This window comes from Periplaneta americana, chromosome 10, assembly GCF_040183065.1.
Source record: "Periplaneta americana isolate PAMFEO1 chromosome 10, P.americana_PAMFEO1_priV1, whole genome shotgun sequence".
NCBI lineage: Eukaryota > Metazoa > Arthropoda > Insecta > Blattodea > Blattidae > Periplaneta > Periplaneta americana.
In genome coordinates, this window is record NC_091126.1 from 50,748,861 (window position 1) to 50,766,601 (window position 17,741).

A 17,741-nucleotide genomic window follows, 5' to 3' on the forward strand; every position below is an offset into this window, starting at 1 on the left:
TTATTTTTATTTTATTGGGTTATTTTACGACGCTGTATCAACATCTAGGTTATTTAGCATCTGAATGATATGATGGTGATAATGCCGGTGAAATGAGTCCGGGCTCCAGCACCAAAAGTTACCCAGCATTTGCTCGTATTGGGTTGAGAGAAAACCCCGGAAAAAACCTCAACCAGGTAATTTGCCCCGACTGGGATTCGAACCCGGGCCACCTGGTTTCGCACTCAGACGCGCTGACAGTTAATCCACAGGTGTGGACGAAAAGCAACTTAAGAAATAAAAAAAACTGTAGTAGATTGGAAACCATTTTGAAATCCCAAAGAAATGTGTAATGTATTTGTAACAATAATGTGAAACTATGATTTCAAATCATGATATTTTACGGTATGTAACATAATATATACAAATGAAATGCAAATGTCTTAATGGTACTATTAATAAAGAGAAAATATGTACCTGTAACAGAAAATGCAAGTCAAGACGTACCGGTACAGGTAAGCCTACATGTTTTATAACTTGCTTCTTTATCTGCATGTTCGCTTCGACACATTTTTATAAATTCATATGTAAAATAAATTAGAAATATTAAATACAATATTTTGTAGCAAAAATATTACCTGTACTCAATCTTGTAGCCTTGGATCCTGGAACCTCCGTCACTTCTTGGTCTGTCCCAAGTGAGAGTGATGTTGCTGCTATCCCAGTCACTGATGCGTGGTTGGCCTGGAGGATCTGGTACTGTGAATGCAAACTTGGCAGTAATTGGTTGATCTGTCTCCAATGGATCACTAACACCATACTGGTTCTCTGCTCGTATCCTGAAGCTGTATTTCTTGTTGGGCTCCAAACCAATTACATCATAATGGCAACTTCTTACGAAACTGCTCACCTTCATCCATAGCTGCAAAATTCATTACATTAAGAATGAGTCGAATTTGTTACAAAGTAAAAGAGTTGCCATGCTGTTTTATGTAAAAAAAAAATTTCAATATAATCATCGAGACATTGCAGAAATTTACTCTCATATATGTTGAGCTGAATTTATATCTTGCACTTATTCAGTTGAAATGTATAAAGAATAAAATAAAAAGGACTGCATTATATAATACGTAGTCGAGAATTTACAGTTACAAAGACTGATGTATGTCAGTCTTTTGGTTCTTATACACTTCTCAATATCTCGCTAGAGTTGTTATTTCAGTTATTTTTCTTGGACAAATTGGAGAACCTTCCTGCCTAAGTTAATCTTCCACTTATCAGGAGAATGGATTCTATATTCTAGAAAAAATATTTCGCAGTATTTTATTTCTGTTGGTAATTTGGCAGGTGGGATTTTCATTACGTAAGCTCAAAAATCGAAAAAGTTACCTGGACTTCTCACATAGGCCTACAATTAAGTATGAAAAATATTGATCTTCTGTTATGAAGAATGGGGCTAACTTGAAGTATTCCTTATCCACTCCTATCAGCAATATTATAAGTTAAAAATGAAGAACTCACTAGTCGTGTGGTTAGCATGGCAGAAGTCACTCTCAAATCAGTGGGTAGGTCATACTTCAAATTATTATTTACAAGAAGAATTTTTGTTTTATGAAAAGGCAAGAGTGATATATTTCATTCTAGTTTCAGAACATATAAGACGACACAGCACACAATATCTGTGAAATCTCCAATACCTTTGTGAGAAATCGAAATCATTTCCTTTAGGATTATATCAACATGTACCCTTCGGGAGTGGTAACGAAATTGATATGTTTGATATTATTCTTAAAGAATGTATATTAGGAACTGGTTGATGAAAATTTTACTTACTCCAGTGAAAGGATCCAATTTTTCCACAACATAGTTGGTAATTGGAGAGCCTCCATCATCAAGAGGTGGACGCCAGCTAAGTGAGCACGTTTCTGGAGTGATGTCAGATACGTCTAATGGTCCCTGTGGTGGCAATGGTTTGTCTGGAAAAATGAATAGAAGTACAAACATTTAGATATTTTATATTCATTTAAACATCTCATAAATATTGTAAAATTTGTCTTTCTCATGTAACATGCAGAAATAATACTTTTTAGTGGAAACAAGTTTCATTTTGTGGCTATGGCACATCTTATATTAGATAAAAGTTGATATGAGAGTCACTTCTTACTCCTCAATTTATTGTGGTTCTCAATGTAACAATTAAATTCTAAGAATACAATCTTATATATCGAACTTAAGATTTATAAATGCTCAACTAATTCAACAATTTAAGAGGACTTTGACAAGTGCATAAAACACTAATTTCACTGTTATACTTTATGCTACTGCTACTGAGATATAGACATAAATATTGTTTATTTGCTAGAAGAAATATACTACGAAGTGACGATTGTCTGCAGAATAAAGTCAAATTATAACAGTCAACAAACTATTTTTATTATAGCTAAGTTTCATGCAAAATTTGCTAGCACGATGAATCCAAAAATTGTAATAAAAATTCTCTGTTGTCTAGTTTAAAAGATATTTGCAAAATATTATTGCACTTATGAAAATGGTGCAGCATGAAAAATTGTTTGATTCCAAACACCATTACCATACTAATAAGAGAAGAAATGTGAACTGAATACAATGCTTTAAACTTCATTCCATGCGTAAAATTGACACACAGGACAAATCTCATGGAACATATATCTTCGAAATACTCATAAATGCTTGTCTATAAAAGATTTTCACTTTTAATTCAGTTTTGTGTACCTCTTAAGAAATCTCTTATCATTCCGGTATCTCAGTCAGAAAAATGGTTTCCAAATTATAATACGTATTTGTACTCTAAAATATATTGGGGTTTATAATTAAGAATACTCAGCTTTCAAGACAGATAAAATGCACTGATGAAAGGTGTAGTATACTGTTATACTGTAGCAGTATTTTATTTAATGATGCTTTCAACTGCAGAGTTTATTCTGCGCCGAAATTCATTGCGGGTAAGTCGACAAATATTGTCATGATTCCTCTATCAGGAACAGGTTCTTTTATATGCTGCACATCTACGACACAAGTCTACCAGCTTTGCTTCCTTTTTAAATTGCATTACCCTTTAATAATCCATCACCATGGCTTGAATCCATGAATCTCATACAACGGTAAGCATTATATTTCCTGGATCATCAATCATGTACATGAAAGTAAGCTTTAAATTTTTTACAGAATTATAAGTACCGGTAGTGTATTAAATTGCATGTAATTTTAAATGTACGTAATTTATTTCTAACTCTTTAAAAGTTTTCCGAGAAATTATTGTATGGTTTGACTTTTATTTCCTAAATGTAACTAGTAATGTCTTAAAAATTAGAAAAATATACACTGGATTCTTTGAGCAAATGCTGGGTAACTTTCGGTGCTGAACCCTGGACTCATTTCACTGGCATTATCACATTCATCTCATTCAGACGCTAAATAACCTGAGATGTTGATACAGCGTCGTGAAATAACCTACATAAATAAAAATAAATACACTGGATTCTTACCAACAACAAGAACTTTGCATGAGGCGGTGTCAGAGCCCTCTGTGTTGACAAGCTGAATGGTGTAGTTGCCGAGATCAGATCGCTTGGCACACTTGTTGATGAAGACGGTAGATGTAGTGCTTGTTTCGAATTTAATTCTGTCTCCAGGAATGACCTCTTCCCCATTGATTGTCCATGTTGGCTTGGGTTTGGGGTTTCCAATGAATGGTACAGTAATAGTGAACTCCTCTCCTGCTATCACAGTCATGTCACGAATGCTCAGATCACTTGTTATCTTGGGTGCACCTGAAACACAAAGAATTTTCACTTCAAGCATCAGCATTAAGGTGTGTAATATGCAGACCTACAAAAATATTATAAATTGAAAAGTAAATAACACTCTATTGGGAATCCCAATGGCAAGCAACACTTTGTCAAGAGACAGAACATCAGACTGCCACTACTACTAATACTAATCATGAGTAATCACCACCACTGTTACTACTACATAGTCATTAAAATATATAGCTTCCGCAAATACGTCTTGGGGAATGACAATGCTCTGGCCCATTGCCACATGGGTTCTTCCCTACTCTACCTCACTTGAGTTTTTTTTCCATTTCTTTATTTCTCTGTTTATTCTTTTCTTTCTTTATTGCTCTATTTCTCCTTTTCTCTTCATTTTTCCTTCTTTATCCATTTCTTGATATCTCATTTTTTTCTTTTTTAGTGTTTCTTTCTCTATTTCTTATTTTATTTTTCATTTTCCTTTCTTTCTCCATTTTTTGATTTCACTATTTCTCCTTTTCTTCTCCGGTGCTTCTTTTCTTTCTTCATTTCCTGATTTTTATATTTCTTATTTTCTTTTTTCATTTCTCCTTTTTTTTCTCCATTTCACGATTGCTCACTTTCTTTTCTTTTTCATTTTCCCGTCTTTCTCTATTTCTTGATTCACTATTTTTTCTTTTCTTTCTTCATTTCCTGATTGCTCTATTGCTTATTTCCTTTTTCCATTTCTCCTTCCTCCATTTCTTGATTGCTCTATTTCTTCCCTTCTTTCTACATTTCCTGATTTCTCTATTTCTTTCTTCTCTTCTTTTTGGTGCTTCTCTTCTTCCACCATTTGATTTCCCTATTTATTCTTTTCTTATTTGATATTTCCTTTCTTTCTTTATTTCTTAACTGCTCTATTGATTTCCACATTTCCTGATTTATCTATTTATTCATTTATTATTTCATTTTTCCTTTCATCCTACATTTCTTGATTTATTTATTTCTTCTTTTGTTTTTTTCACTTTTCCTTTCCTTATCTATTCCTTTTTCTTGTGAGGTTAGTGTGAAAGACAGTGTTAAGCACGAATCCACACACATTAGAGGTACTCCAGGCTAATACTGAACAGAATTTCAGTTGATGAGCTTAGACAAGTGAGTAACAACATATTCTCATGATATCAAGCTTGTATACGAGCTGAAAAGGTAGGTTTCATAATCCATTTTTACTTCCGCCATTGTAAACAGCATTTCACCAGCTGATGTCTGACCTGTCACTCTGGAGCCAAATCCTGTGCTACAGCAGCCATATATATTAAGAACCCTGTATTACCACTACCACTGTCATCACCATACTACCATCACTACTTACACGACTATTATTACTGTGTAATAACGTACAGTACTAAAAATTTGAAAACAGTACCGGTACTCCTATACTGAGATATACTGAAAATAAAGAACCAAAAGTTCTATATTTTAGAAGGTAGTGAAATGAAATAAAATGAGTGCAATATTTAAAAATGAAACAGAAATTCAAGAAGTTTGATAAGTATGTCATTACTCATATGTGTCTGTCTGTCAACATTATTTTATAAAATTTTAAGAGTATAATAATTTTCTGAACCTGTATTAATTTGTTAATACTATAGAATCCATTATATTTTCAATGGCAGTATGAGATGTAAATTGCATGTAAGCTTCAAAAAGTAGCGTATTATTAAAACTACTAGCTGTACCCGTGAGCTCCGCTGCACCCGTTAGAAATAAAAATAAAATAATTACATAATTAAAATAGGACATTTGATCCAGGGAACATTCGTGTTTGATAGAAAGATAATTGCTTATTATGTTACTTAATTTAAATTGTATTAAAAATAAAAATGAGATCATTTTGATTTAGAGACCATTCATTTGGTCATAAAAATTATTTTAGGAAAATTCAGGAAACGAATGCCTATCAAGTTTTCTGTGCATAAGAAGCTATTTTTAATCTTACCTGTCCTCGATTCACTCAGAAGTTACTGCAATAACATTATAGAGAGAAACTACACTTTTCAATGGTGAATTAATAATTAATTATACAAATCGGTTAATTTAGCTTCCGATATTACTTCATACAAACACAGAAATATTCTTGTAGGTTATGTTTCATAGCTTTCGATTGTTGTTGTCAAGGGCCCCTTATAGACGAAGTCATTTGTTTTTTATTTCATTACACCGCCTTAGATGGCGTTGTTATTGTAATTTTGAAACTCATTTATCTCATTAAGGATCAGTCCTATCAAAATTTTGCATGGGATAAAACTTATCGGAAATTATTTTTAAAGAAACTTTTGTTATGTAATATTTTTCATGAAAAATAATAATAAGGGAAATATTTCAGTTTATTTAATTCAAGCCCCCTTATAACCCCCCTTTTAAATAAAATATTTTGAATGCCATATAGCCTAAATTCTAAGTTACAACGAACTTAATTTATATTCCAATTTTCATATAAATCGGTTCAGTCATTGTCACGTGAAAAGGTAACAAACAGACAGACAGACAGACAGACAGACATACAAACAACAATTTCAAAAATGCGATTTTCGGTTTCAGGGCGGTTAATTATATATGTTAGGACCAATTATTTTTGGAAAATCGAAAATTACCAGAAAAATTTCGGCTACAGATTTATTATTGGTATAGATGATGCTTATCAAATATCGTTCTCGTAAAAATTGTGTTTAGAGACAATTCAACTTACATGGTGGTGGTCTGCAGACAATTGCGTCTGATGACGAACTCCATGGACCCTGGCCGGCTGCATTAATGGCTGCTACTCTGAATTCATACTCGTGATTCTCAATCAGATTTGGAACTCTGTAAATACAATAAATTAGTATGTAGAAAATAAAAACTAAACTGTGAAATGTAAGAATTTCAGTAATTAATACTTGTATTTTTGTTGTGAAATTCTATTTTAAGACGTGGTTTCAAGCTGCACTTCCAAGTGCTTAGCTTTTTAATGACCTGATACTATTGATGATCCTCCAACAGTACAAGACTGCAAATTCTATAGTTCCCAACGCTGCTCTGAAGAAGCTTGCTCTTCATTTATGGTACTTCAATGAAGAGCCAGCTGTCTTTAATTTCTTTGACAAAAAATAAGTATCAACAGACATAAAAGCCAAAATTGATTTAACTTAAGCTCTTCAAAATTATGGCAATGAGGACCACTCAAAGGGAGTAACTGTCGGACTGGATAGCATCTTGGAGAAAAATTTGGACAATTTTGTGTCAGTCAACACTTTCAGGCTTTTCGACATACATAGTCTTGACTCGAAATTCACACAATTGAATCCTGAACTCTGGGATTCTAATGTTGTCATAAAAAAGTGCACCAGGTCTATCAATTGCATTATCGATATGGCAGTTTCCCATGATTAAGAAACTGAGCGAAGTAGTTCTAATAATAAAACAAAAAATGAAGTGACTGGTAAATTCGAGAAAGGAGAATCGGCTAGTAAACTGACAGCAGGTTCTAGACTAGTGGTAAGAATTATTTGTGATACCAAGAAATGAAATACAAAAATAGAGGTGTTTGTACTGAACTGTAATAGTAATGGTGGCCCTTCAAAACATAAATGTTTAAAGAAGTCAAATTATAAAGAGTTAGATGTAGGCCTTTCATGGAACTTCAATGAAAGAGGACAGCAGTTATTGTTGATGATGTAATGAGATCCGAGAAAGTCATTTCCTCGACGTATTGGAATTAGAGTTAGATTTTAACATTCTCCCATGGATTATCTGTGTTTATTTGGAAAGCGGTTAACTCCATTTCATTAATTCAGATAAATAATAATCGATAGTTTATTGTGTATAGACAAAACAATTAAATTATTTCAGTAAGCATAATATTACAATGAAATAAAGAAGCTCTAAGCAATATGAATTATACGCATCTATAGCTCATAAAAAATATCTGAGTAAATCAGAAGCATTCACAACCTGAATTTGAGATAATGACATGCAGTTTTGTAGGTAATTTTAAAACTGTATCAGTAAGTTTATATCTCAATAAATATTCTAGATGTTTGTATCATACTGACTGTTTCCAGTCATCCATCAGCAGATTAAGACTTACTTATATGTGAGCTCAACAACATGGACATGTGTCGCCTTTGTCCACTTGTCTTCACCAATCATCTTCTTCTCAATAACATATCCCGTAACGGGGGAACCACCATCATGGCGTGGCTTAGTCCAGGAGATAGTGATAGAATCTTCTGTAGTCTCAACACCTCGTGGCACACCAGGAGGTCCAGGTGGATCTAATTGAGTAAGGGAAGAAAATTGTTTCAGGATACCAACATAAATACCAGTATATATAGAAACACTTACATAAAAATTACACAAACCAAATTTTGGAACGAGCAACTTCTCAACCAAAGCTTATGTGTCGAAATTAGTGAAATATAGTATAGACAAAAGAGAAAAGGAATAGTTTGTCTCGGAAAATATTGCATAACATATGAAGGGTGTGGTAATACCACTTACATTTGAGCTTCTAACCAGAACCTAAAAGTGAATATTGTGTATATTCTATTTTTACTTTCTCATTATGCAAATTATAAAGAGTAAATATTCTGTCGCTGAAAAAATCGATTTCGAAATTTTCGCGAAAATACACGTTTTCAGTATCCCTGGACATTGAGAAAGTGGTTTTGTTTTGGACATGCCATCTGTCTGTTTTGTACAACAATGTCTCCAAACTACTGGTCAGATTTTGTTGGCATTCAGTGTCTAATGAGTAAATTTTTCTAGGAATGATGGACAAGAAATATAATAATTTTTTAAAAAGATTTAGAGATTATTCTTTTAAATAAAAACACACAGTCTCTCTCAAATTCAAGAATTTTCAGAAAATTTTGGTCATTTTTTGTATTATTCAAAATAAACTGAGAAGTGAAATGTGTGAGTTAATATCTACTGAAAAAAAAAACAGAAAGAAATGACTCATTATATAAAGAATTATTTATAATTTTCGTTGCGAGAATTATTGCTCTATTGAAAGATATAAAATGGAAAGAAAGACATTTCTTTAAAACTTCATAATAAAATTCTAATATATTTTTAACTGTCGATTTTCGTAAATACAATTTCTTTTCCGAACGATTACAATATCTGTACAGATACAGTATTCTATCTAAATCTGTGAAAATTAATTACATGTCTCTACTTAAACTATACAATGTATAAAATGAAGTCAAGTTTCTTGCAAATGGGATTGTAATGAACGCATTTCATATTCAACCAAAGAAAAAAAAAAAAAAAAGAAAGGGCAAGTTCTTGTTTGGGCGTGTATGTTATTAACTAATGCTGAGTTTTTGGCAATAAAGCCATTAACTTCCTTACTTTCCAATATAGGAGAGTGCTGTAGCAAATAGAAAAACGGTTTTAATGTAGACACCATATTTTTATGTTATGGCGGTTATATCAACTACACGCAACCCCCAAACTGTTTGGAGGATCCACTTGCCATTGGTTAGTGGGCTCATCTGACATAGCCAGGAGGATCATCAAGACAACTCCACCAACTATGTCTCCTTTTCATCACTAAGGAGACATATGTTTGTGTATGTATTGACTTACTTAATTTATGCTGGCCTCACGTCCACATGTCTAAGCAGAGTCAACCAGATTTTTTTTTTGTTTTTTTTTTTTCACATTCAGCAATTTATTGATAAAGTTCCAAAACAAATATGTTTTCTGCCTTTTCGTATTTTAGTGTAAATTCAAATAACGATGCACAAATATTGTTTATGTCCAGCTGTCAAAACAATTGGGCACAGAGACATTAGTGTAGGTTTAAGGAAGTCAGAGGTTGTGGAAAAGTGCATGTTATTCACTTAAAAAGGATTTTGGTGTTCTGTGTTTCTTGTAGAAATTTGCATTGTATTGACCAAGACGCTTGATGAATGGATTTTCACTTGAATTTGCACTGTTATAAAACTTCTTAACTTGTTCACGTAATGAGTCTTTCAGAAATGTCATGTCCAAATCAAAGTGTATTTGTGCATTTGTTGTGTACCAGTCTGAATTATGTATTATTCGGAGCACTTTATTTTGAACAATTTGAAGAGGTTGAAACACTGTTTTTGGAATATAACACCAAGCCGGGGCAACGTAAGTTAGAATTGGTAAAATCAGAATTTTGTATAGCATAACTTTTCTTCTTAGACTGAGGACAGGAGATTTGAACAGGGGGTAAAGATGAGATATTCTAAGAGAGCTCTTAGTTGTTACAGATTTTATGTGCTTGTGCCATAACAATTTGTTATCAAGAGTAATACCAAGATATTTTACATGGTCACTGTATTGAATTTCTTGATTGCATATTTTTATTTTGTCACGAGGTCTTTTTAAACACTTGGAGAAAATTATTGACTGACATTTTTCAGGATTTAAAGAAATACGCCATTCTTTAAGCCATTCTTCTAATAGAAGTACATGGTTTTGAACTGCGGAGACAGCATATTGAGGACTGAATTTAACACTATATATAACTGTGTCATCAGCATACAGAAGTGTTTTAGTTTTGAGAGTAGTAGGAATGTCAGAAGTGTAGAGACAGTACAATATAGGACCAAGTACAGAGCCTTGTGGAACTCCAGCTTCTGCTATATAAGTGGAAGATAGTTGGCCATCTATGAGGACTTGAAAAGATCTCTTTTCTAAGTAGCTAGCTAGAAGGTGAGTTAATGAGCGAGGCAGAAATTTATTAAGTTTATACAGCAGACCTAAATGCCAAACTTTATCAAATGCCTTAGAAACGTCCAAAAAGATGGCTGCTGTGTAGAATTTGTTGTTAAAGCCTTTGGTTATGTCTTCTACGAGAGAGACTACATTATGAGTTACTGATCTTCCTTTTTGAAAAGCTGTTTGCCAAGGAGGAATAATGGTGTCTGTATAAGGCAACATTCGTTTGAGGATGATCCGTTCTAATAATTTTCCATGTGTATTCAAAAGACATATTGGTCTTCTATTTTGACAATACATAGAGTTCTTGTTCTGTTTAGGAATTGTAATGATTTGTGAATGTTTCCAAGATGAGGGAAAATATTGAGTTTTCAATGCTGAGTTGAACAACTTAGTAATATGGCATATAGCTTTCTTTGGTAGATTTTTTAGAGCTAAGTTACTAATTTTGTCTGGTCCAGGAGATTTTGAAGATTTTAAAGTCTTAATAATTTTTTTAACTTCTGAAGGGGTTGTATGAGGAATAGTACTTGCATCATGAACTTTTAAATCTCTATTAATATTGTCAATCATGTCTTGATTTGAGATCATATAGTTCGGATCAGCAGTTGGTTCACTAAAATGATCCTTTAGATATTCAGAAATTGCTTCAGCTTTATCTTGTGGATTGTATTTGATGCCATTTGTAGTATGTATGGGTTGCTGTTTATTGATGTTGGTAGATGAAGTAAGTCTTTTTGTTATTTTCCAGATAGTATTTGAAGATGCAGCATCCTTGACATCGGCTTCAAATTTATCTATTTTCAGTTCAAAAGCTCTTCTGTGTAATTTGTTTTTTAAATTGTTATAGATATTTTTGTCAGTTTCATTTCGAGTTTTTTGCCACTTTTTCCTAGCTAAGCGTTTCTGTTTGCAAAGAGTTTGAATTTCTAGGTTCTTAGCTGTGTCTGGGTTCTTATTGTATGCATTTTTTGCGATTTTGATAGCACTGCTAATTGTGGAGGTGTAGATTTGTACAGCTTTATCTAAGTCCTCTCTTGATTTAATGATTATATTGCCTGGCACGGAAGAGTTTACGAGTTCCCTGAAGAATTTCCAATTGACTGTTTTTCTTTTGTCATTTTTTAATATAGAAGAAGCTGGAATGTGATCTAGAACTAGAATGACTGGGTTGTGGTTTGAAGACAGAGCAGACAGAGGTGTAATAGTAGTATTGACAAGGGCAATGTCTAATACATCCGGCATATGCAGATTATTGTATGGAAAGTGAGTTGACTGTGAAGGAGCTATTATGTTATATTTATGTAGGGAAGCGTGTGCTTCAAGTTGTTTTCCTCTCGGAGTAATAATTCTTGAGTTCCATTTTGGGTTTTTACAATTGAAATCACCAGCATGAATGTAGTTTTTTGACATTTCATGAAGCAAATCTAGATCATTGTCTAGAAGTTTCAGATTTGGAGAGTAATAGATAGCTCCTAATTGCAAGTTTGAGTTGTTTATTGGAATTTCTATGAATGTAGCTTCAAGATTTGTAAAGTTAGGTGTAGATATATGTCGGTGATATAAAGTTGATTTAACAGCTATAGCAGTGCCACCATAATGTCCTCGAGGTCCATCTGTGCGATATATTGTATAATTTCGGATTGTGAAACGTTGGTTGGCTGTTAGATGCGTCTCATTAATTAAAAATATGTCTATGTCAAACTCTTCAAGGAAATCAGTTAGAATATCATAATCTCTTCTTACGCCATCGGCATTCCAATAGGCTAGTTTCAGAGGTTTATTCACTGCCGTTTCCAAGATCAAGGATATCTATAAGACCTTCAATTAATATTCCGATTTTTGTCAAAGTATTATTTTCTGATTTGATTTTTGACATTATACTTTTAAACTTCTGGATATAATTCCTAATATTTTTTGTAAAATTCCAGATGTCTTGTAAGTCTTCTATTGTAGATGAATTGTCCCTTTGTTTGTTAAGCGTATCCTGATTGTGATTTCTGTAGGGAGTTGGATTCCTATTTGGAAGACGTGGGAAATCTTGGTCTCTAAGAGGAAAATTATTAATGCTCTGTTCTCTTTTGTTTTGTATTCCCTTAGTATATTTTAGGAATTTTGGACAGTTCTTGAAATTAGCTGTATGTTGAGCATTGCTATTTGCGCATTTGGGTATTGCTTCAGAGACTGCATCACAATTATATGTAAAATGTGCATTACCGCATTTCACACATTTTGGTTGGACAAAACAGGTGACAGCTTTGTGTCCAAAACCTTGGCACCTGAAACATTGGATTGGGCCTTGTAAACTTTTATAATCTTCTATGTTTAGTTTCAGATTAAAAAGCCCTGTTAGAGTATGGATGTCAGGGGTTCCTGGAGTTTGATATGTAGTGATAATCCATACTGGTATAGGTAGGGACACTAATTCTCCAGAAATGTCATCTATTATCTTTTTCTTCATTTGTTTGACACTTTGGACCGAAAATTTTTTCAAAACAAGTTCATTTTGAATTGTATCACTTGATGTTTCTACAGGTAGACCTTTCATAACTACTTTATGAACTTTAACTTGTCCATTAGGGAAGGTGTAGAATTCATAACTGTTAGCTTTCAAGTAATTACCTATGTCATTATAATCGTCATTATTAGCAGCAAAGATTTTTAAGCCCTGTGGGCAATATTGTGCATTGATTTCTTCGCGTAGAAATTGTTTTAGTTGTTTTGCGAAATCAAAATAATTCACTTTGGCCAATAAAATGATTGGTGGTTTCTTAGGTTTGGGTTGAGAAATTGTGTTTTTTGAAACTGCACATATTGCGGGATTAATATTTGATGGAGTTGTAGATGTGCCGACGCAGGGTGTAGTGTTACTGATGGTATTATAACAGTCTGTGGGCGTGGCAGTAGTTAGTATTTGAAATTTGTTGTGAGTTTGGATAGGTTTAGGATTCTTCATTGATGTTGCTATTTGTTTAGCAGCCTTTGTTTTTAATGTTTTCTTAGCTGGTGTGTATTCATCTGTTGATTTTCTGATTTTCATTTGTTTGGTTGTTGAGTCATTGGAAAGAATAGATGTGTTCAAAACAAAATTATCATTATTAGTATTAGGCTGATTACTAATCTCCATATTTTCTGAATCGCAGTTTATTAATGCTATGTCACATAATGTGTTGAGATTATCATTCATTTCACAAGTGTCCAAGCTAGTAGATCTAGGATCTTGCATAGCTATCGCACAAACACAAGTTCTATAAGAGAAAGAATTAAGAAAGAAGGAAAATACTTATGTAAAAACTCAGAAACTATGAACACTAATTCACAGGAAAGAATATGCTTCACTTTAGAACACAGAACAAACAATCACTTCTAATTCATCAATCATCATTAATCAATCTAATTCAGAAATAACAGTCACTTTATCTAGTCTAGACAAAATAAGCATTTTGAGTCAACCAGAGTGGAGGTATCGAGTGGTTAGTACAATGATCCTCCGACCGTTATAGCTGGCTTTCTTAACCAGATTTTGCTACCTATCGTAGCTCCCCAAATGTATCACGATGCTGCCACCTTTGTGATGCTCATTTTATTTAAACACTAAATACAATTAAGCTTCAAATTCTATCTTGTCATAAATATATAATGGTTAATGATGCAACAACAACAACAACAAATTAATATATAATTTAAAACAGAAGATACAGAAATTAGATTTATGGAAATGATACAAATTTTTAAACTGTTCTCCTATAAACCTGATACTGATGATTTCCAAATCTAGAAGATTGAGATGGCTTGGTCATATATGCAGAAAGGATGGCAGTGATCCATGTAAAAAATTAACCCTTACTGGACCATATGGCACTAAAAGAGTGGGGCGACCTCTATTAAGATGGTTAGATGAGGTGGAGAAGTATATCAGAAAAGCGGGAGTCAGAAGATGGAACACTAAGGCAATGGAGAGAAAAACCTGAAAAAGCATCGTTATGATTGTCAAGGCTGGAATCAGACTGTACAACCAGAAGAAGAAGAAGAAGAAGAAGAAGAAGAAGAAGAAGAAGAAGAAGAAACATTCCTTTATATTATCTGTGTCTAACCATTATTCTGAGTGTCAGGTCTTTCTCAGCTGTAAAAGGCAGTCGAAGCATGGTGTAGACCACACCACACCATTCTAGTGTCAAGATAAAGAAAGCATAGAGCTCTATCTCCAGTCCCCCATCCCCCAACCGTCTTCAAGGCATATATGGTGGATAACTTTACTTTTTAACTATTATGCTACATCACACCCTCCACTGCAATAGTTTGAAACTAAAGACTATACATTTTTCATATCAGTTTATAAATATAAATTAAATGAGTCAGACTCTTGCACGTCATATTCTAACTTATGCTGCAGGGTGTACACAGATTGAATGTGTGTGTAAAATATTGGAGAGAATTCCATATTTAGAGCACATCGAAAGAAAGTACTTAAATGTCAATATATTATTTGTCATTATTATTAATTAGGAACTGTAACCATGTTTCAATTAATTAGGAAAGTGAAATAATTGTAATTTATTTTGTTTTCACAAAAACAATCAAATTCTTTGATATTTTTTAAAGTCAGAATAGACCAGAAAGTGTAATAATATCAATAATACACACCAAATGGATGTCTTGCTTTAACAGGATCTGCAATGACTGCAGGCTCGGATGTGCCATACTGATTTTCAGCCATCACACGGAACTCATATTCTCGACCAATCACCAAGTTTCGGATGCGGCAGAATGGAGTAGTTACATAGCTGCTCACCTGTAGAATATTAATTCCTTTGTAAAACTACATTCACTGGTTTAATTTTTGTTGTATTGTTTCCACCTCGAGGAAGAAAATAAATATTGGAGCATCACATGTACAAGAATATGAAAGAACTTCTCTGTTGAATGTAATTTACAATTTTATTATAATTGGAAATAAGAATTTTGTAGTTTTTAATACACTTTATGATGCAAAATAAAATCGTACCTTCTGCCATGTTGTAGATCGTGGTTCCTTCTTTTCCACAACATAATTTGTAATATCTGCACCTCCGTTGTCTTTTGGTGGGTTCCAGAAGAGAGTGAGAGCATCTCCAGCAAACTCATCTGCTCTCAAGTTCTCAGGCGGACTTGGGCGATCCAATACTCGCACATTGATGGTGGCAGTGTCAAAGCCTGACTGATTCTTCAGCTGTAGACGATACTGGCCTGTGTCGGATCTCTTGGAATTCTTCACTACAATACTGGCATAGTCATCAGCCAACTGTGAATAGATGGAAAGCAGCAAATGGTAATTTATATGCATTTCTGCTTAGCAGAACAGATAAGTAAAACCTCAAAGTAACTCAGTTCTTGTTCAGAAAGTTATTAATTTTCTGATCATATATAATGGAATGTTAAGCCATTATTCTGACAACAGTTTTTAAGTTGGTCAAGAACAGATTGACTTGTAATAGTCTAATGTACAGGCAGGTAAGAAAAATCTTTGTACCACTGATGTAAGACCCGTGATTTGTTGCTATCATTAAATTTCATGATTTAACCTTCAATAAAATGATATGAACATTGAGACAAATGATCACAATTTTAGATAAATAAAAACAAATATTTCGGTTCTAATTAGTTACCATTTTGAAGAAAAAGAGCCATTAATGTTGTAAGACAAATTATTGTGCAACAATAAATAATTACTACGTTTTTAACAAATGTTAGCTCACCTGCTGGTGCACCCTGCTGTCAGATTCATCCAAAAGAGTATCGTTGTTGAACCACGTAAGTGTGGGTTTTGGGAATGCAACATATGGAACATGAATAGAGAAATCTTCTCCTGCACGAACTGTGATATCACGGACGCCTCCGAGATCCATACACGGCTTGTTGGGTTGTTCTTCAATAAGAATGCTGCTGCTGGGTCTACTAGGATCTGAAGGACCCACATCATTCACTGCTATCACTCGGAACTGATATTCATCACCTTCTTTGAGGTTGGGCACCTGTCAACAGAAGCAACATTTGTAAGAATATCTTATGAGTTGCTCTGCTTAAGTAATATTAAATGAAAAGTTATGATAACGACAGGCAGCTGTACTAAAATATAACAAGTGTTGATTAGTAACCAATTACATTTAGCATCCACGTAATGGGTCTATCATGTAGGATACACAGAGAAATGCAACACTGCCTTACTACTAATTACATTTTAGTTGATCTGAATGAAGGAGCGGAGAGCAAAGGTGAATTGTTCAATGGTTGAGTTGTTTGGATTTTTTCATTGCTAATTTTCAAAAATTGTAACACAACATTTCAAACATTGGCTCTCTCTTCATCGTCAGGTGAAAATCTACTGTGGGGATCGTTACAAACAGCTAGTCTGTCTGACTGGATTCAGTAGGTTCAGATCCCCACAATAGGTTTTTCACCTGACGACGAAGAGAGCGCCAATCTTCGAAACGGTGTGTTACAATTTTTTAAAATTAGCAATGGAAAAAGTCCAAACAACTCAACCATTGTACATTTTAGTTATCCTTAGAGTGAGAATATTTGTTAATTGGGGTATGCGATAGTGTAGCGGTTAAAACAATGCTGCAAAGTCATAAGATCAGGGGTTTGATTTCCAATGGAGTCACGGCCGAGCTATGGCCCTGGGGTTTACTCAGCCTCAAACAGAAATGAGTAGCCTACCAGTGAGATTTTGCTGTGGTAAAGTTGTCGGGCATGTATAACTGACATTCCTAACTGTCATTAATGCCGACTGTAAAATTGGTAAGTTAAACCGATGAATGGATTAATAAATAGATTATAGGCGGAAGGAGAAACAAATAAAAATCCACATAATAGCTCATTTCACTATCTCCAGAGTAGAATTTTGACGTGGAATAGCTAGTAAATTTTGCCTGGGGCTCTCTCATTTCGAGAAAGGTTTCTTTTGCATGACGTAAATCTACAAGGGACTCACATTTATTTTTTTCCACAGACACTTATTGTCCTTAAAATATAATTTATTGTTCTCTGCTGGTACTGAATACACAAATCTTGGTGTCTTTGGTGAAAGACAAGATGTGAGAATGTTCATCGGTTTCATAAGATTGTAACTTAATATAATAATAAAAAAAACTAAAATTATGTTCTGCAATTTTAGTAATTGAATGGCCCTGTTGAAGTCATTTTTATTACTTTAACTGCTACACAAGATAACATTTCAAAATTCTTAAAAATTTCCAGATGTTA

The 17,741-nt window shown here is 33.7% G+C and overlaps 1 protein-coding gene across 45 annotated transcripts in view; it reads right to left on the reverse strand.

Moving 5' to 3' along the window:
- The window catches only part of bt (projectin protein bent), a 408,836-nt gene that overhangs the window by 38,676 nt on the left and 352,419 nt on the right, over nt 1–17,741 (reverse strand). For all 45 annotated transcript variants that reach the window (XM_069837452.1, XM_069837423.1, XM_069837454.1 and 42 more), the window contains 8 exons: nt 16,232–16,507; nt 15,502–15,777; nt 15,141–15,288; nt 7,882–8,068; nt 6,502–6,617; nt 3,504–3,788; nt 1,813–1,955; nt 618–901 (listed from right to left, as the gene is read on the reverse strand). In XM_069837452.1, the coding sequence (XP_069693553.1) occupies nt 618–901; nt 1,813–1,955; nt 3,504–3,788; nt 6,502–6,617; nt 7,882–8,068; nt 15,141–15,288; nt 15,502–15,777; nt 16,232–16,507 (1,715 nt within the window). The remainder of the gene's footprint in view (nt 1–617; nt 902–1,812; nt 1,956–3,503; nt 3,789–6,501; nt 6,618–7,881; nt 8,069–15,140; nt 15,289–15,501; nt 15,778–16,231; nt 16,508–17,741) is intronic.